Below are 22,314 nucleotides of genomic sequence, written 5' to 3'. Positions count from 1 at the left end.
CGTTATCAAATCGATATGATTAATGTGGCATCATAATGAACCCTCAATAGATAATACACTTTTACCCAAGGGCATCATAGGTACACTTTACTCGGTCACCCGAAATGCCATTAACAATAATCGAATATAGCAAATATTCCAAAATAACTACACATCATCAGAGATAATTTACTTCTTTATTATTTCTTGTATTGACAAAATATTTTTACATGATTTATGATGTAACAAATTCAGAATTCTACCCGAATCTACTGTATACACTAACAGTTTAACCATGTTTATTTAATCATTTCTTTACGATTATTTTCCACCGATTTATGAGGCCGAAATGACCACATACAACTTAATTACATATCTCTATATATTTGTACAAAATGCGAGGTAAATAAACTAATATACGATATTATGAATCCGAGTATAAAATCTTGTAAAAACATTTGATCTAATACTGTACAGTATTTGGATGGTTACTATGGTTACTATACAAAGGGTTTACAGTTTTATAAGGGCATACGCACGTACAATAAATTATAAAAAAATAACAAACTTTATTGGCATTCTTCCTATTGAAGTACTGTAAAAAAACGTTCTTAGTGGTTCCCACTAGAGACTCGTTATTGACCAATAACAAGAGTCAGTTTATTCGAATTGCCGCTTTTCATTGGTGAACTCGCTTGCGTTACGTCTCTATTGGAAACTAATTGGCAAAAAAGGTGCTGTGCCCAAATATAGTAGTGATATGACATCATCGTGTCCATATATGGGCACATCACATTTTTTTGTCACATAAAGTTTGATAGTGGAGACATAGCTTTAACCAAGTCGTTGTGTTGCGTTCAATTATCAGGGATCAGAGAGTTGTTCATTAGACAACTCCCTGGTCCAATTGTGAGAAAGTATTTCCACACACTGAGCCCTGATTCGAAGAAAACTCCGGGCTAGATATATATATATATATACGAAATTAATCCGCAATGAGTTCGTGTGAACTTTTTTCAAAATTGTTTATCCGGCCACCGGTGTGAACGCACCTTTAAGGTTGACATGCGCACAACTTAATCAATGTTGACTTACATTCGCACATGGCTAATGTTGTCAAAATAATTACGTAACACAGATGGTACACAAGTACTATGCAACATTGCATTATGTTTCAACATTTTTATGATACATATTAATTATAATTCTAACTTATTTATCAATATAAAATGTCATATTAGTTTAATTTCACCAATAAATACAGTATAATACTCTATAGTAAATTAACCCTGCCTTGTTATTAAGATGGATAAACATCTTTTCACATTATCATACAATATTATCAAGTAATACTGTAAATACAACAACTATACACTATTATTGTATTAACTCACTAATTCTTAGCTTTATCCGTACAGACGTCACATGTGATATACATGTACACTGTATCACGGAAATTGACTGATAAATACCATTGGTGGATACAGCATCGGATAATAGGTTAGCATACTACAGTAATGCTGTACATATCAGGACAGAGAGAAATAAGGAAGAAACAATAAAAGCATTCCACCTGTATAAATGCAAATTAGAATAATATACATTATTTATTTGACCAATCAGTACAAAGCGATAGATCATCCAAACTATCACTTGTGATTGGTCAACTCGCTTGCGTTGCGTCCAAAGGGGAACCAAACTGTATTCCGGGCAACAAAACTATTCCATAAATGTGTTCTCAAACCATTATGTTAAAAATAAATTTACAATCAACATGCATTTTCATAATTAGCCTAATATTTTATATTATTATTATAATAATCATCATTTATAATTTTACAATTAGTTCAAATTATTATATATATAAAAGAACATATTTAAAAAATATGACATACAGTTTAACTGCTTTTTATCAGTATTAAACTGTATGTAGTAAGTGTATATACTGTACAATGTTAAAATATGTCAACAATTGACATAACAGGATTCATTCATTCAGATATTTCATTTATACATTAATTTTAATAACAGTTTAAATTAAATAAACACAGGAATACATAAACGGGAAAAAGGATGGTATCATTTCTTTGATTAATGCAATATTCACAAAAATATAGTTTAAAAATGTATTGTCCCCAAAAAACATGAAAAATGAAGATTAATTAAATCAGACTTTGAATAGGTTATTTTGTAGTTTTAAAAGGTTAATCCCTTCCGTAAAAAAAATAAAATAACTAATGTTTCTCATATAAAATGACAAATAAATGGACAAATTCAACCAAAAATCATACTATTTTTTGCTTTACATTACAGTTTTTTTCAGGCAAATAAATTTGGTTAAATTCAATTTTTGTTCAAAGTGGATAACTATTATGTGACATTAAAATGACATATTCAACAAACAAAATTGAAAAATTAATTTTTTCAGGGGGACAATATATCTTTAAACTAACACATCACACACGTGTCAAATGGAAATCAAAGGTAGTGTATTTTCATCAGATACTAGTGTTTGCGTCATTTAATATAAAACATTAACAACTGTTAAGTTATTACCAAGAATTTAAGAAACATTTCTGGTAAAGTATTAAGTTTCACTATTTACACATTCCAGAGCTTTGATATCAATCCATAATTAATCTTTAAAAAATTAAAATTAAGCAAAAAATTTCATTGATACTAAAATTAAAATTAAGCAAACACTTTCACTGATAATAATATTTGATTCTGGTTATAGTAGATAAAAGCAAAATCAATATAAAATAACAAAATTAAATTAAAAATTAAAATTAATCATCAATCTCATTGATAATAAGATTAAAATTAAGCAAACAATTTTATTGATAAGATTCAATTCTGGTTATAGTAGATAAAAACAAAATTAATATAAAATAACACAATTTACATGACAAAAACATTTTTTTGATATGAAGTTTGCGGTACACCCCGTATATTAGTTCTGAAAAGAACTGTTGAGTTTTTCAGAACTAATATATGTGGTGTACCGCAAAATTAGTTCTGAAAAGAACTGTTGAGTTTTATAGAACTAATATATGTGGTGTACCGCAAAATTAGTTCTGAAAAGAACTGTTGAGTTTTTCAGAACTAATATATGTGGTGTACCGCAAAATTAGTTCTGAAAAGAACTGTTGAGTTTCTCAGAACTAATATATGTGGTGTACCGCAAACTTTTGATTTCTTCGTTCAAACCTTCAAACAATAAAAACATTTTTTATAAAATTCTTATACAAAAAAATACACATAGTTGTACTGTAGAAAGATATGATTAATAATTAAAGACATTAATTTCAATTTGATAAAAACAAAATACAGTAGTGGTGGACTTTGAAATTCAAATTGCCTTATAAGGTAATTTACAAAAATATAATAATAATGCTTCAGGTAAAAATACAAAAATAACCAGAATATTGGCAAGATTTTGGAACATTCATTATTAGTACTATTCAGAGTGTTGCAATAAATCCATGATAAGACTTCACATTACACACATCTAGGTTAAGATATCCACTGTTATACACATCCTAGCCCCGTATTTACTCTGAACATAATGCATTTGTCAATTGTATGACCCACTATACAATCCTCGGGAAAGGTGCGTCATTTACATGATGTGCGTCATACCTTATACATACCATGACGCACCCATGCGTCACAAAATTTACTTACCTTTATGTGAAAATGACGCACCCATGTTAGAATTATTGATGAACCTTTTAGAGAAAAAGGACGCGCTAAGACTGTCCTTTTGTGGTAACGGACATTGACACACCACTGTTCATTGCGGTAACGTACCATTTAGGATTTTGACGCACCCCTGTGTCATTAATTATTTGTAAATAGCGCACTCATGATCACCTCTCCCGGGGTTGTCATATAATTGACAAGTGCATAATAGGGGAATTAATTAGGAGCTCAGCGTTATGCTATAGTATGATCATTTCCTTTCCACGCTGCATTATTCCCTCTAGTATTTTTCAACCAGGTACTCATTTACAGCCAAGTGGACTGAGAGTTGTCGGGAATCGAGTCTGGGTCTTTCTGTATAATATAACTCCCGTTATGCACAAATACCAACAAGTTTTTGTGTGTATTAATGAGGTATAATTCCTAGCTGAATCTTGAATGCATTCAGTTTAGATTACTTATTTTGGATATTGAAATTCATTTCATATATCAAGAAAAAGCTACCAAAATATACACAAAAATCAAGAAAAAGCTAACAAAATATACATAAAAATCAAGAAAAATTAACAAAATATACATAAAAATCAAGAAAAGGCTAACAAAATATACATAAAAATCAACATTATTAAAGTTTTCTAAACTATTAAATTGTTGCTACAACCAAAGAACCCACATCTTTCTACTACACATTTTGAAAAAGATCACCCGTAAAACAAATAGTTTGATTAAAATGAATTAGTAAATACTTAAGTGTACACTTCATATGAGTGTTGTACTGATAACTTCTTCTGTTGTGTTCAATGCATTCTGTATTTCATCCTCTATGGCAATCCCATCATACAACAATCCTGTTAACGACACATAAGAAAAAATGTTCAATTGGGCATACACACTATTAGTCAGTACAGTAGGTTCAGTGCAGTACACTTGAGTCAGCACTATACACTTAAGTCAGCACAGTACACTTAAGTCAGCACAGTACACTTAAGTCAGCACAGTACACCTAAGTCAGCACTGTGCACTTAAGTTAGCACAATAAATCTAAGTCAGCACAGTACACTTAAGTCAGCACAGTACACTTAAGTCAACACAGTACACTTAAGTCAACACAGTACACTTAAGTAAAGCAATGTATACTTAAGTACAGCACTGTACACTCAAGTCAACACAGTACACCTAAGTCAACACTGTACACTTAAGTCAACACAGTATACTTAAGTCAGTACAGTACACTTAAGTCAGCACAGTACACTTAAGTCAGTATGATATGCAATAGGGTTGGCTTAAGTCAATATGGTATATGCAATAGATTGGCTTAAGTTAGTATGGCATGCTTAAGTCAATATAATATATCGCTTAAAACGGCAAAAAATGGTTTATTTAAGTTCATTGATGTGTATACATTTACTAATCGTAAATGTAATAATTGCTAAACTGTTTGTCTTCCTCTTCTCTTCACTTTTGAATAAACTACTAAATATAGAATATTATTTTGATTTTTTAATAGACATGATGATTTTACAAGCCAGGTGATATTTCAAAAGTGTTCCTTTTCTAACAAGTTAATAGTTTCCTGCTCATACTAAACAATATTGTTTTTTTTCCTCAAGCAAAAGATATTTATTCATCATCATGTATATATATATATACTCTCATAAATCTGTCATTTTTCCTGTGTATTGTATAATAATAATGCTAATTAAATCTAAATTAAATCTTGCAGATTGAATGTTACTACAGCACAATTTTAGAGGTTGTTTATAAAACTATGAATAAAGATAGTTGATTGGTTAAACACACCTGTTGCAAAATCCCCATCAACCCACAACTCTCTGCATACAGTCTTATCTCCCCTACCCCCAATAAACCTACAACTCTCTGCATACAGTCTTATGTCCTCTAATCCCCACCCCCATCATCCACAACTCTCTTTATACAGTCTTATCTCCCTACCCCCATCAAACCACAACTCCCTACATTTAGTCTTATCTCCCCTACCACCAATAAACCCACAACTCTCTGCATACAGTCTTATGTCCCCTACCGCCATTCATCAACCCACAACTCTCTTTATACAGTCTTATCTCCCTACCCCCATCAAACCACAACTCCCTGCATACAGTCTTATCTCCCCTACCCCCAATAAACCCACAACTCTCTGCATACAGTCTTATGTCCTCTACCGCCCTTCATCAACCCACAACTCTCTTTATACAGTCTTATCTCCCTACCCCCATCAAACCACAACTCCCTGCATACAGTCTTAACTCCCCTACCCCCAATAAACCCACAACTCTCTGCATACAGTCTTATGTCCCCTACCGCCCTTCATCAACCCACAACTCTCTGAATATACAGTCTTATGTCCCTACCCCCAAAACCTTCTGTATACAGTCTTATGTCCCCTACCACTCACAAACTCACAACTCTCTGCATAAAGTCTTATGTCCCCGCCCTCCCACTCCTAAACCCACAACTCTCTCAGGGGTGGATCCAGAAATTATTAAAATGGGGGAATTATAATGTACACTATTAATAGTCTGTCAAAAATAGATAAAAAGAAAAAACAGATATTAAAAAGTAGTCCATAATATCATTTTAGTTGTTAAATGTGGGGAACGCACACCCGGTCGCTGCAAACAGTCTTACATTATGAACAAGTCGGTCATAGTGAACCTCTTCCACGGCAATAATACCGACGATGACGTGGATAATCTGATGAGCGGAGAACTTAAGCAGGTTTTGTAGTAAATTAATAGGATTAAATTAATCTAATGACTAAATGCTGAAAGTAGATCATTTGAAATGAATGTTGTTTACTGTTTGATATCCATAATTGTCCACTAACATACTAAGCATATGAAATGTCTACACTGTATTACAAATAGTACTAACTTCAAGAGTTACTCTATTTCCTCCTAAACCACAAAACCAACAGGGGCGGATTCAAGAGGGGGCCAGCCCAGCAGCCCCCCACCCCCACTCTAAATTTCAAAAATTGCAATGCAAAAGATAGGACATCAAATTAAGTCGGCACTCCATTTTATTACTTTTAGGCCCCCCCGCCTACCCCCCCCCCCTTCTTTAAAATCCTAGATCCGTCACTGACCAAAACTGAGCCTGAACTGATCTCTGAAGCTACACATATTACTAATAACACCAGTACACTAATAGACCACATATATGTTTCTTCACCAGAGAGAGAGAGTAAAAAAAGGTGGTGTTCTCCATACCGGCTTGAGTGACCACTTGGCTATCTATATTGAATTTGGCAAGGTAAATAAAAAACACAGATATAAGAAATGTAGAAACTTTAAGAATTTTGATAAAGCTAAGTTTAGAACTGATATATTAAATGTAAACTGGACAGAAATCACAACTTACACAATGTGGATAATGCTGTTTGAGATTTTGAGGAAACTTTTCTAAATATTGCCAACAAAAATGCACATATAAAATGTAAAAGGATGAGACACAAAAACAGCCCCCGTGGCTAACACAAAACGTCTTACAGCTCATGAGAGAAGGACATGTTTTAAAAAGAAGACCCAATAGAAAAAATAAACCAAATATGTGAACTGAATATAGGAAATTAAAAAATAAAGTTAATTATGAACTTAGACAATGCTAAAATGATTATTTTACAAAACAACTGAATACAAAAGACCCAAAAAAGATTTGGGATAATATTTGATTTCTAGCACCAGGTAAGCCTAACAATACAAACATAGCAAGTGTTAAAACTAATAATGGTGATATAACTAGAAGATATTTCAAACAAATTAAACCAGTACTTTGCAAATATATACATACATACATATGGGATCCTACTCTTCTACGTCGTAGAACTGGAGTCGAAAACCTATTCAGCACCACATAGCCTATTAAGGTGTTCGTTAAGAATTTTCGTCAATTGTGTAATGGCTTTGGCTTGCCTAATTTCCATACTTAAAATACGAGAGATTTTAATTCACTGATCACAATAGTACCGTCTTGTTGGAACAGCAAACAGCATTGATGTATTCGGTCCTCTACAGATATGACCAACGTATCGGATATACTGACTGTATGCAGTCCCTCAAGGAAGATGTTCCAACAATTTCACATATCCTTTTGTTGGAATATACAAGTCTGTAGATATCCTCACCTGGTTGGTCAGCCTCATTCTTTGCCATGTCAAACCCATATAGGTTCAACACTTCACAAAAGTATTCCTCATGTTGACCCACCTGGTAATAATACTAAATAATAATGATACTAATAATAATACTTAACAATACTGACAAATTTACTTTTGAAAATGTTGATGTAGAATACGTCTATACAATTTTTAATTCTCTTTCATCAAAAAAAGCTACTGGAACTGATGAAATACCAGCTGATCTGATTAAAAATGTCATGGATTTAATTGTCTACCCAATAAACCTATATCATAAATTTGTTCCTCTCCAATTCAACTAACATAAATTGAGTAAATTCTGATGAATGTCACAGTATATGTGGGATCCCGCAGGTGTCTATATTGAGACCCTTGCTTTTTCTCCTCTATGTGAATGATTTACCTAGAGCTGTTGATAAATCCACTGTTTCTATGTATGCTAATGACACTTGTATATATTATGTAGATAAAAATATTAATAATCTAACTACAACAATTAATGATGATTTGATAGGACTTTCTTTTAGTTTAAATGTTAAGAAAACTTAATACATGAAAATAGGCTCAAGGCAAAAACTATCAAACATATCTAATTTACAAATTGATATGAACATTCCCTCGTGTTAATCAATGCAAACATCTTGGTGTAATTCTTGATAACAATCTTTTTTGGTCCTCACAAATTAATCATGTCAAATCTAAGGCATTGCAGAGCTTGTACTATCTAAAAAAAGACTAGCAACATTCTTCCAAATGAATTCAATCTAAACTAAATCCCTCATGGCTCCACATCATGAATATTGCCATGTTGTTTGGGGACGCTCAAATCAAATTCAAAGTAAAACGCTCCAAATTCTTCGAAACCAGGCAGTTTTATTTTTAATCTATTCAGTAGTTATTTTTAAGCATAAATGAACATAAAAAACAGTAGTTTTTGGTTATAAGTATTTATATTTCAGTATAATGTATTGTAGTTTTGTTTGTGAACTTTTTGTTTTTATACACGGCCTTGCAGAAAAACAACTGCTTGTTGAGCCATGTTTTCATGTTTAAATAAAGCATGTAATTATTATTATATATTATTATTATTATAGCAGTTACTATGAGGTGCTTGTGAGCCTAACTGTTAGTCTAACCATTAGATATTAATGTGAGAACGCTTTATTTTTCAGGTTTTTTCTCTATGGAAATGGCCTATTCAAAGTCTGATTTTGTTAAACTTTTTCAGGTTTTTTGGGGGACAATACATTTTTAATATTCAGACTTTATATTATCAAGATCATGAACGAGCTGTGTGAACACACTATGTTGTTGGATTTTTCAATCTGGACAATTGCATGTGAACATACTGTAGATAAAAAAAAGCTAAAAAGCAACAAAGACAAGTTGATAGGATTATAAACTAGATTTACAGGTGTTTGTAAGCATCTCAAGCTGGGACGCAAGACTAAAGGTGATTTACATTATGTTAACCTATATTACACGCACTGGATGCAACCAGTGGACACTCCATGGGGGAGAAAATTTGGCAACTATTTCATTTGATGGGATCAAGAAGCTCACTCCTGTTGAAATTTAACACAGCACTGAGATAAGGAAATTTTAAACAAGTATAATTGGCGATGGTATCTAAATAAAGATGTATATATTACAGTATTCAAACTTGAGGCTGGTCATTGTGTTCTAGGCTGACCTTTGCTTCTGGTCATTTTGATTCCACAAAAAAAAATTAATTTGGCCTTTGCTTTTGGCAATTTTGGACCACAAAAAATATTTAACTGTCTATTGTGGATTCTGCACAAACAACAAAATTAAGTGCTGGAGTGTTATTTTAAAATCTACATATTACTCATAATATTCCTTTCTGCAATGTTATGTAATAACCAATCAGATATAAATGTTTAAAAAAAAACCACTGTTTAAAAAAATGTATTAGAACCACTCTGGGACTTTTTTATTTAGCGGAAACTTTCCCATGAAAAGTATAAGGAAGAATATATGTTTTTAACACTACAAGGCTTATTGCGGGATATTTCTTTTAAAGGGAACATGTAGTGTCTCCTTAATATTTTAATACTTGGGATATCAAGAAAAACAAAAAAAAAGTCATTAACAATACAGTCAGTCCTTAGTTAGGGGACATCTCCATTGAAGGGACACTTAGGGGACATCTCTGTTAAAGGGACACTTAGGGGAAATCTTTTGTAAAAGGGACATTTAGGGGATATCTCTATTAAAGGGACACTTAGGGGACATCTCTATTAAAGGCACAGTTCCGAAAGAATGTACTATTTCAGGTAAAAGTATCTCACCTGCGATTGCTGCCGTTAACAGGCATGCTATAGTGGCTGCAAATAAACCTCGGAGACATGAAGTCGCGATCTCAGATTTGCGTTCTGGAACCAACGGAACAAGACCACCCAACATCACGCCAAGACTACCAAGATTTGAGAATCCACAGAGGGCGTAAGTTGCTATGACTTGTGAACGAATCTATTAAAAAGAAATATTAGAATTGTATAATGTTTTGTGTTTTCAGAAGTACTGTATATCTGAAACAAATTTAACCACTGACTATATAACTCAACAAAGGTTTGAATGGCAATTAAATTGACTGATTGAAGCATTGATCGATTAATTGAAGTATAATTGTAAATTGATTTAAGCACTGCATTTAAGAAAATGAGAAATTGGTATTAAACTCACTGAAAGAGCACCTTGATCGAGATAAGCGCCAAGATTTTGGTAGGCTACAAACTCATTTAAGAATGTCTTGGTACCAATCAACTCAGCAACTATCCTGCAGTCTTTGCGCTCTGTTCCAAGTAGCCAGGCAATTGGGTAAAGCAGGTAGCTACAAATTAACTACAAAAAATACATTTAGTCATTGAATATAATACAGTAAAAACAAATTTACCAAAGCAAAATAATAAGGCAGACGAAAAGTTAGACGAAGAGCAAAGATACAAATCAAAGGAAGTTACTTAATGTCTTATTTTGGACTACCCTAATAGCCTACCAATCCAAAGAGGGCGACAAACTATTTTGTAAATTTATTGTAGAAAAATAAATGAAAGAATATCACATTAAAGAGGGCAGCAAACATGATATTTGTAAAATCATAGCATTAAGAATTTAGCACTAAAGAATTATAAAGAAATTTTAAAGAAGTTTAAAGTAAATCAATTTATTTTCATGTGTTCTTCATTTAAATCATTGCAATTGTGCCTTCACAAATAAAAGATATATAAGTTATTTTACTCCAGTTACTGCAGTAACTAAATTTGCTTACTCCTGCACATTAACTGTCTCCTACACTTTTGTGGTAAAACACACTAAAATTATTTTACTGCACTAAACAATATAATTGCTGCAGTCACTGCAGTAGTATAATTTTGACATGACCTCAAAGTTTACCTCAAATGATAAGTTTTCTACACCAGCCATATAGCCAAGTTCATGTAACACAGCATTAACAAAGGCCAATACAGATATAATAGCAACAAGATTTGCCAGGACATAGCCACAAATCTTCAAACCGTCCTTAGCTCCACCATACAATGCTTCTAATACATTCTGTTCTTCTCTAACATAAGGAAAGAAAACATTTATTATTATTTATTGTTTTCAAAAGTTTATTTACCCAGATGTTTCCTACACACTTACTGTATAATAAATGAATTTTGGATGAAAAAGTGTCAATAAGATTTTATTAATAAAAAACAAACCTTTTCTCTCCAATTAATTGTATTTGTGCAATTGACTTTGGTCTTTCAACCTCAGGATAGAAGATCTTAGCACAGGCTAGAGCTGCAGGGGCAGACATGATAGAAGCTGACAGCAGGTGGGAGGCACTAGCACCGAATCCAATATATACGCCAAGTACGCTCCCCGCTATAGTTGCCATTCCGCTTACAATGATCGTATGAAGTTCCGACCTGGTCATGAGAGGTAAATATGGTTTGATAGCAAGAGGTGCCGTGGTCTAAGCCATGAAATGAAAGCATGGAAAAGAAGCAATGAATATGGATTAAATGTCAACAGCTATTCCTACAAATATGAACATACTGTATGTTTAAACCATAATAATCATATAATAATTACCATTCCAACAAAAACATTAGCCGCTGTAGCAAAAGATTCTGCACCAGACGTACCCATCGTGTGCTGCATTACCCAGGCAAAAGCCGATATAACAGCCTGCATTACGCCATAATAGTATAACACTGAGATAACAGCACTTGTGAAAATAATCATAGGTAGTACCTATTGATGTAAGAAACAAATTATTATTATTACTTGCTTTGCATTAAAAGCATTACAAATTGGCTTCTAAGAACCATTTTTATTCATTAAAACAATACAAGCCAAAGCAAAAGGGGCATGGCACAGCACAGATAAAAAAAATATATAATGAAAAAAATGTATTTCATTTCAGGTCAGGTCTCTGTGTCTATAGGGCAAACTTTGAATAGGCCAACAAACAAGAACAGCAATATGATTGTGCTTATCACATATTATAACAATAATAATTGTCACCTTCCAAACATTTATTTCTCTTAAAATTTCATAATAAATAAAAATTGACAGTAAATATGATTAAAATAAGAGGGGCAAAATTTTTAAAAAAAGCGAAGCTTGAAAAGGCAGCTTATAAAAACTAAAAAAGCAAACAGGACAACACAGGAACCTAAAACAGGAAAAAACATTGTCTGATTAAAGATGTATTGTCCCCCAAAATCATGACAAATAAGATTTTGAATAGGCCATTTTGCAGTGAGTTATTAAGGAAGTTATTCAATTTCATAAGAAAAACTTATATTTATAAAATATGATTTCACTTATAAAAAGCCAACAGAAACAGGCAATTTTACTGATTTTTTTTGCTTTAAATTACAGTTTTCTCAGATAAATAGTTTTTAATAACAACTATTATGTGACATTAAAATAGCATCTGCATATTCAACAAAACAATTTACAAAAATGTTCAGGTGGAAAATATGTTTGTTTAGTAAAGAATAAATAAGATGCATATAAATACTAGGTCAACTATGATGCCTTACATTATATAATATTGTGATTACCATTACGGTACATATAAAAGTCAATTTTCATAATCTTTGCCAATATGCAGCACTAGTTCAAGGTCTAGCCTTAATAACTATTTGTTAATGGTTATAACAAAAATATTGAGTTGTTGACTTTCTAAGGACCTGGGAATAACATCAAAATATGTTCTTTTAAAGTCTCTGACTTTTATACTGGTACGGTGTTGGCCATATTATAGTGAGAAAAACTCTGATATTGGGTTGAAGACAGATATTAAAGATGTATTGTCCCCCCCCCCACCCCCTGAAAATTTTTTAATTTTTTTTTTAATATGCCATTTTTTAATGTCACCTAATAGTTATTCACTTTGACCAAAAATTAGAAAAAAAAAAGAAGGTATTTACCTAAAAAAAATAGTCAAATTGGCTGCTAGTCTATGGGTTTTTGGTTGAATTTAACCATTTATTTTGTTATTTTATAAGTGAAAACATTAATTTTTTCCATTGTTTTCATATGAAGTGATTAAATTATAATAATCTATTCAAAGTTTGATTTTATTAATCTTTACTTTTCATTTTTTTGGGAGACAATACCTCTTTAAAACAAATTAAAAAAAAATATAAAATAAGTATTTAAAATTGTATGAAATGACTTAATGAAATATGAAATGAAATCGAAATTGAAAATGATTAAGTTTTAAAACTTACCACAAACACAAAGTACCTCTCTTCTAAATTCTTATCAAAGACAAATTCAGCTCCAGCGTACGTATAATCTAAGAAGGTCTGTACTTGGTCACCTAACCATTGAAACATGATGTAACCTGGCATTGTGCGTAAAATGACAAGACCAATTAATACCTGTAGATAAATTCCCCATATCACAGTTCGCCATTGAATCTAAAGATATAAAATAATATGTCACTGATAGGCTTAAAAGCTTTCTCATTCTTCATTAAATTAAGACATTTTTTAGCCATTTTTTTTAAAGCTTAGTACTGTAATAATGTTTAATGTGTATTATCAATCAATCAATCAAGGTAACATTTATTTCTCTTATAATTTCATAGTAAATAAAAATTAACAGTAAATATGATTAAAATAAGAGGGGAAAAATTCCAAAAAAGCGAAGCTTGTATGGCAGCAGATAAAAACTGAAAAAGAAAACAGGACAACACAGGAACCGGAAACAGGACAAAAACAGTAATGAAGACTTTTAGCTTCAGGGTACCAAAAAATGCTAAGTATAAAAACTACCACTTTCTTTTTCTTTTTTCTTTCTTTTATTTAATTTTTCAAACTTCAAATACAAATGGTACACATTTAGTAAGCAGGTATCAAAGAAATAATAAATATGGTAATCAAATTAATTAAAAATAAGATACTTGTACTTGCTAATCATAGAAGTGTGAAAGGAGGTCAAATAAGTAAAACACTTTAAGCTTCACCCCCTGTAAAACTTCAGGATATGGTACATACAGTATTTAACAATAATAAATACATTTGTGAATGTTATTTTTTATGTTGCTCCTTGATCTATGAATTACTTATGCAAAATAGTATCAAAATATAACAATGAATACAAAATATTCATTGTAATATTGAAATAAAAAAACAATCTATATTTTTTATAATAATCTTGAATAATCAATAAAGACACTGTACACTGATGTGTGAATGTTGTAATGCTAATAAACAGTAGCTATATAATGTCCCTGTATAGAGTCAGTGGTGTAATGACTTTGACGTCTCACTGGCTGAACCCAGGAGCCCCAGAGCTTATGGGAGCCCCTGAGCAGTGCTCAGAGGAAAAAACAGGCATTAAAATATGTTTACAGCGTTGGAGGGCCACTTAGGGTTCCTAAACCAGGGGCCTCAGGCATCTGTGTTACGCTCCTGTATAGAGTCATAATTCCAACTGAATATGTCACCACTAAATACTACTTTCAGTACTGGTTAAGAACAATAAACAAATGCTTGTAGGTATATATACCCTTAAAACATGAAATTGGGCCTACTTTGGCAATTTTTGGTAAATTTTACTCATGATGCATTTGGCTACAGCTTGAAATATTTAATTAACTGTTAGCTGTAAACTGTTAACTATTAGCTGCTAACTGTTAGCTGCTAACTATTGTATTACTGCAGATGCTAACAGTTAATATCAAAGTTACAATGTGTAATAACAATGACCTATTTTTAAATGGTTACACTTGCACACTTTCAGCTACATTTCAATTCCAGTCACATGCATGCTTTAGGGTTATGTATATATGTATGCACACTATATTTCTTACCGGAGCCTAGTACTGTATATCAAGAATAAGGGACATCTTAAAACATGCGCAATCCTGTAACCAAAGTCACACTTGATTGCTTCATAGGCCATGTTTTCCGCAGCCAAAACAAAATTATCGGTTAATTTTTTAACCAATAAAGTGCGAATGGTCAGTAATTACCAAAACACAACGCAACAATTTGTCCTCCAGGTCAAAGGTTAAAATTTATCAAATTTATCCGATAATTATATGATTTGAATGATATAATTATCAATTAATTTGTCTCAATTGGAATTGGTTTAACCCCGTTTCCACAGGCAGTTTATCGGTTAATTATTTGTTATTTTTTGGTTGTGGAAACATGGTCTAACGTTGTAACGTCTTCATATTTCAAAAAGAAATGATGACGGTGGTATGTTGGAATGTTCCTACATGAGGCCGTGGTTGCGGACTAGTCCATTATGGTCCAGGAGTATCCTAGGAACTTTAACTCCCTCTGGAGAGCATGGGCTATTGTCGGTTTATCCAGGTAATCTAGGCACAAAATACACTTTGTTAGTATAAAAATGTTGTGGTAACACAAAACAACATGCACTGAGTTTACCTTGCTTGGGTATTTTGAACAGAATACACTAAACGTGAGCATGACAAAGATTCCAAAAGCAGAAATCAACCTCTCTGGCTCTGCATACACATCGTGAAATACACGCGTAACACCAGCAAATATTATTAATATAAGCAACAGAGAAGCGTATACAAGCCTATGTAAATAAAAAGCAAGAAAACATAACATAAATGTAAGGGGTGATTCTCATACAACTTCTTAAAACTAACACCAAATTGATTGAGGTAGTTTTACACCAGGAGATTCTCTCTCTCTCTCTCTCATTAAGGCCAATTTACACAGACGAGCGGTAACGATAAGCCAGTAGAAAACCATGTAGCATGTCCCAAGTAGAATCTGTATTTATCCTGAGCGGGAACTGCCCATCTGCTCCGCGTTGTGTATAAATAGCCATAAGGAATAACAGAGATTCTATATTTTTATTACCGTTACAGCTCGTCTGTGTAAATTGGCCTTTAAAGGGCACTTCAGGAAAAGGGGGTTTCTTGTTTAAATCCTACAAACTCCCTGGCTAGAGACGCACAGTAAAGACTTCGTGGCCTACAGTTCGTTATTTCTTTCAAGATAAATTTAGATTGTAATTAAACTATTATTCAATTTATGTTCATCCTTCTGTTTGTTATATACAATGTCTTGATAACGTTGCCATTGAGTTTCAAATACAATTATGTTTTTTATTGAAATGTAATTAGTTTGGCATTGTACCAAGAAAGATACATTGCCTTGAAAGTCAGTCAGTTACCACGGAAGCATCAGGAAGTTTTATCAGCATCATACCATGAATATGCAAAGCTAGACTATGTCTTAGATATATAAATGATGGATATAGTTCACACGTTTTTCCAATTAAGTTTGTTTTATTATTTTTAAGTAATTATGTTTAGCGAAGCATAGTACTTCCCTGGTATTTTATTCAACAAAATCAATTTCTCTGGTATATAATAGTTTTCAATTTTATATTATTTAATTCATGATGAACCAAAAAAAAAAAGAGGAGAAATATTGTACTGTAAGTACAAATATGGACTTACTTAATAATACTCGTTCTTATATACAGCTTATTACACAATGCTTCTAAGCGCTTTACATTATTACCCAGGTGATTTTTTGGATCAAACACGTATGAAAACATACTCCCATAATGCAGCTAGTAATTAGCGCAATTGTGTTTTGACCAGGGACCAATTTATACACCTGGGTAGATAGAGGCAAACATAAGTGCCTTTCCTAAGGATACAAATGTTGGATTCGAATTTACAATCAGTAGTCCAACACACTGCGCCACACCTCTTTTCGATCAACCAAAAAAAAACAAAAAAAAACTGTGACTTACCATCTGTACCACTGCCAATTCACTGTACAAAAATCAATAGGTTTCTTTGCAAAAGCATCATAAATAAACGAACCATATCTTCTTTTTATATAACGTAAAAACCAGACTACATTCACGATTAATGTAAGAATTAAGAGGTAGTACGAACGTTCAAAGTACTTTGCCAACACGAATATTAAATACACATAAAACAGCACTGCAAGTAATATATAGAAGAGGCGAATGATACATTTTCTGTTTTGATTATAAAATGAGTTGAAAGCAGTTTCTATCTGTTCTATCGCCTGTAGGAGAGATTTAAAAAAAAGTGGTTACCGTACCAGGTTGGCAAGGTGAAGAATTAGCAGTAGAGAAATAGATGCTTACGGTACAACACGTAGTTAATTACTATTAAGAACTTTTCAAGAGAGTATCCCAGGCTATATGTACGCTGCCGTAACGTAAGCATTTTACTCTATCTACAGGTATTATTAGATGAGATATAAAAAGGATTTAAATTTGAAAATTCCAGGTTTGGATTTATTTTAAAGAACTCTGTGGATAAATGTTAAATTAAAACAGATTACATCAATTAATTAATTAATAGCCATCAATTAGTAAACTGATGCAAAGCGGGTTTTATGCGATTCATTATTAAAATACTACTATACGGTCGGGTTGCATAGCACTGTATTATACTGTACTGTACATGTATTGGATCACCTATTTAATATTTGCTTATAAATGTTATTTCAAATTTACCTCTGTAAATACGTTGCCCTCTGTCTGAGTATACACCTCGCCAGCTTCATTATCGCCCTCTACAGGTAAACTTTTTATTACCACGTCATCCACGTCATCTTCCTGAGCTTCAGACCCCTTTATTGTAAATAAAATAATTTATATTTTTTAATGTGAAAATTCCTTCAGTATCTTGTTTTTTTTTTAAATTTTAGCAGCCTACAGTACTTCTGCTATAAATTATCTAATAAAAACCCCACATTTTTATTAAATTTTTTGGTATGAGTTGTGGACTTAGATTTAAACACTGTTTTGTAGACTATAAATTAACTTGTCATCAAATTCTTTACGCTCACACGGTAAAGAAATCAAACTCTTACGTTATCTTCCTTTCTGATTTCCTTTCATTTCCCTTGACTAAAGTTTTTGATTCTGCAAGCAAGTAATTCAAGTAACGAAAACAATGTATTTTTTATATGTGCTCTAGTTTAGTACTTAACACAAGTATTTTCTGCTGAGCACTATAGAAGAATAAAATAATAAAATCAACAAGACTTTCTAATTTATTTTACTCTTTATAATGAATATTATCACCAATGTACTAACCATTTACACCAATAAATACATACATCATACAGTATAGTAATGTAACTGTCCCATTAGGCACCTTTAAGGAACAGCATATGAACGAAGAATGATCAATCATTGGTGAATTGTAGTCATATAAGAATCAAATATATAACTAGTGGGTACAGCATGCCGGATATTGTAGCATTAAAATGACTTGAGGCCTACATTATGCTAATAGCTTAAATAATTTCCATTTTAAAATATTTTTTGTAGTATCTTTGTTGGCCTATATTACAAAATTGAATTAGCGTTCGATGTACAGTATATAACTCATAATGAAATATTGATTGTAATGGTGATAACACCAAAGCAGGCACAGATATTATCTGGTGCATTAGATAGTTTATCTTTACTTTGTATGATTAAATGAGACAGGTTGTAGCGTCTTAATGTGAAAGATATGTAATACTCTGGAGCATTAACTCGCATCATAATGCTTCTTTACAAATCTGATTAATAGTTCTGAATTTTGCACATAGAAATATAGAACAGATAATCCATTCCTGGATATAGACTGCAACAATATTATTACTATTATTATTTTCATCTCAAAATGTGGAATAAGCAATTTGGGAGAACAAGGCAGAGATTTTTTCAGTTGCTACTAAAATTTAAAATAAGATAATATTTATGTAGGAACACAGATTCAAAATGCAGAAATTTTTCTTTTCTTAGATGATTGAAAAAAGAAATATTATAAAGTCAACAAGAAACATACTTTTATTTTTTATTTTATTCAATCGAAACCAACAGCGATAATTACCGCCACTAACAGGTTTGATACAAACAAAGCCAGGACTGTTTAAAGCGCCTTGATCGGTACTAACATTGATCAAGGGCTTCTCTCGTCCAGTGACCACCTTCAACAAAGAAAGGCCATAAGTCAATACGTCTGAGGCAGATACTAGATGCAGGGGCTGCCACAAAAAGTCAGCAGTGCTGATTTCAAATGCCTAACGGGACCCCAGCTACATATACAGCACCCGATATTCCCAGATGGTCTCCTGTCCAAGCTCTAACCAGGCCCAACGTTGCTTAACTTGATCTTGATCTGACGAGAACCGGTGTTTCAACGTGGTAAGGCTGTAAATAGTAATTCATCATAATAATGCAAGAAGGCCTGAGGGGTCATGGATCAGTGGCAGATCCAAAGGGGAGTGTGTACATATGGACAGTGAAGACATACACGCTCCCATCCTGTTTAAACAGCTAAAATACAGACTAATAAGATTAAATGATTGTTAGCACTCTTTCACTTTAACAATCCTTGATCCGCCCTTTTAGGATTGCTAACAGTTTTGTGTTTCTACAGAATTCTAGTACTTTCAATTCAACACTGAACAAGGGCATTGAATGTGATTCTATACACAAAGGCTGGTTTATGCTTTAGGTTCTCTTAACAATACAATAACCACCTAATAGCTAGCTTTAGTACGCTGGCTAATTGTTGGAATCTTTAGTTTCCATATGGTTGCTGCAATATTAGCACAATATTAAATGGTTTTCGCCTCTTTTCTCTATCAATTTGTCTTTATTTACCTTTTATTTCAAAACCAGATATAGAATTGTTTTTTTGTATTACAAGAAAACAAGAAAAATTAGTTTAAAGATATGTTTCAACGTGTCATAATGAAAAAAAAGATTCATATACTATACGCCATGCCTGTGCAATACATTATGATGAGTCATAGAAGAAGACCTGGGCAATTTAACAAATAAATGTTATATTTATATACCGTACCCACACGGAATAAAAACGTTAACTACTAATTTCTAATATTAGCACTTCTTTTATTGAAAATGGTTTGAAAATACATTATTGTAAAAAATACCTCCCCCCCCCTTCCCCAAAAAAACCCAAGTATTACTAAAAAATAAACAAAAAATCAAAATAAATTATACTTTTGAAAACATTTTGCATTGTTCATTAATAAATACTACTGTAGAGTGTAAATAATAAAGAAAACTATTAATATTTATAATTACACAATAAAAAGAGATATGAAATTATAATTAATTTAATTACTAATACTTGACCCTTGAGCTAGCGGATTAGGCCAAGTTGAGCCGCCGCCAGAAAAACGTTATTTTCTATGAAACGCCAAATGCTTACTTTCGCCGGTGCTCGTTTCTATTTAATAGAAGTTCTATTTATATTAATTATTAGATATAACGATGTATATTCCAAAGTTTATATATCACGGTTTTTAGTATATATTATTAAATATTATAATTAAAGAGAAATAATTATGAATATCTGACTTGCAGATTCCAAAATATAAGGCCTAAAACATGACCGAAAATGATCGTTTTTAGCAAAAAATTACGTAAACATGTTGCCCCCTCAGGCGGCAGTTGTATGAACTAGGCCTACTCCATTTTTCGGTAAAATAATTGCATAAAATCACCGTTTTTGAGTAAAATATTTTGTGTATTAACATTGTAAAATTCAATAAAATATGATATTAAAAGATAGTAAATAAAAAATAATAATTATTTAATCTCATTCGAAGAATATCAATACTCTATTAGTCCTGAGAGACAACATGATTTTACGTGGTAGGCATACACGCGAGAAAAATATTATGGAGTGCACTGCATTTTTACCTTGAAAGATTAAAAACAATTAAATTATTAAATATGACTACTTTCCTTTGCTGTGTTGTTATGGCGGTTCAAACCAACAAAATTGTAGTATGTAATTATTATTTATTTTCATGACACAATAAACCTAAAGACCATGAACTTATGTACTAGGACACCACTCTATCACTACGCGAAATGTCGTAAAAGACGCACTGGGCGTTTCATAGAAATTACCGGCGGCTCAACTTTGCAAGATTACTACTACTCCTGGAATATTATTAGAAATAGACCCATCCCATCTTACAAAAAGATTAGTTTAAAAACCAGAAAACAAAAATGCTGCTTAAAAAATGCACCTAGCGTAACAATAATATCACAGCATTCACTCACTTAGCCTTAACAAACTAGGCTAAAGCTTATAAAGAATTCAGTGCACTCACAGCAAGGACGGTCACAATCCTTTATTCAAGGCCAGCCAGGGGTACCGTATTCTATTCCAAGGTACACAACAAACAATGTCATGACCGTCAAGTCTGTGTTGTTGTTCCCCTCTCTCTGCTTGTTGCTTCTTAGCCTACAACACTACCCGGTAAATCTTACCTGTTCATTGTCCGTAAAAGATGTCTCCTTATTGTCCTTAACATCAATTGCATGATACTCGGAGGACTTGCCAGTTTCATTAGCCTCTTTTGATGTCATTGTATAGCAATTAACCTGATGAGGTTTAAATTCTGTGCGGAAAATGAACACACGTGAAACAGCTAACTAGCGGACTGCCAACTAAGCTCTCTCAAAACAAAACGCACTAGTAGTTTACCATTTATTCGGACGCACTTTGCGGTGGTTGTTTGCGTACAAGAATAAGACCGTTTCGCACATTGTTGATGCTTTTGGATGTACAAGCAGTACTAGTAGTGATACTGAAGCGACATAAATATACGCGTAACAGGTACGCGCTTCCTACACGCGCTCACAATCGGAAACGCGTCTTTTTACGCATAGATACCGCGGCCTAGAGGGAACCGTACCGACGCACTTCCGTTTTAGAAGTTTCTTAATTTTTATTTTGAATTTTTAATAATTTTTAATCGTTTTTACAGTAATTTAACATTGGCCTATATCGTTTTTACAATTTTCTTAAATAAATGTTTTCATAATTAACATTTCTTGAATCTTGAGTATGTTATTTTATTAATTTGTTAATGATTTTATATAAATAATATTATAAAATGATGGATGGCGCATATTGT

The 22,314-nt window shown here is 32.4% G+C and overlaps 1 protein-coding gene across 1 annotated transcript; it reads right to left on the bottom strand.

Moving 5' to 3' along the window:
• LOC140046880 (solute carrier family 28 member 3-like) lies at nt 1-21,830 on the bottom strand. Its single transcript, XM_072091623.1, has 11 exons — nt 21,665-21,830; nt 17,870-17,986; nt 17,129-17,412; nt 15,775-15,931; nt 13,600-13,791; nt 11,948-12,109; nt 11,572-11,828; nt 11,261-11,429; nt 10,550-10,708; nt 10,156-10,336; nt 1-4,532 (listed from the first exon to the last, which is right to left on the bottom strand). Exons 1-11 carry the CDS (start codon nt 21,761-21,763, stop codon nt 4,444-4,446), a joined length of 1,866 nt encoding a protein of 621 aa, XP_071947724.1. The 5' UTR covers nt 21,764-21,830; the 3' UTR covers nt 1-4,443.
• Nucleotides 21,831-22,314: the final 484 nt, after the last annotated feature.

The sequence above is a fragment of the Antedon mediterranea genome, chromosome 4, assembly GCF_964355755.1.
Source record: "Antedon mediterranea chromosome 4, ecAntMedi1.1, whole genome shotgun sequence".
NCBI lineage: Eukaryota > Metazoa > Echinodermata > Crinoidea > Comatulida > Antedonidae > Antedon > Antedon mediterranea.
The sequence above is the reverse complement of the archived record's forward strand: the minus strand, read 5'-3'. Positions and strand labels throughout refer to the sequence as shown.

Coding starts and splice junctions, on each gene's coding strand:
- LOC140046880 (XM_072091623.1), bottom strand. CDS start 21,763: ATGACATCAAAAGAGGCTAATGAAACTGGCAAGTCCTCCGAGTATCAT. Junction 11,829..11,947: donor CTAATGTTTTTGTTGGAATG/GTAATTATTATA, acceptor TTCATGGCTTAG/ACCACGGCACCTCTTGCTAT. Junction 10,337..10,549: donor TCGATCAAGGTGCTCTTTCA/GTGAGTTTAATA, acceptor TCTTTTTAATAG/ATTCGTTCACAAGTCATAGC.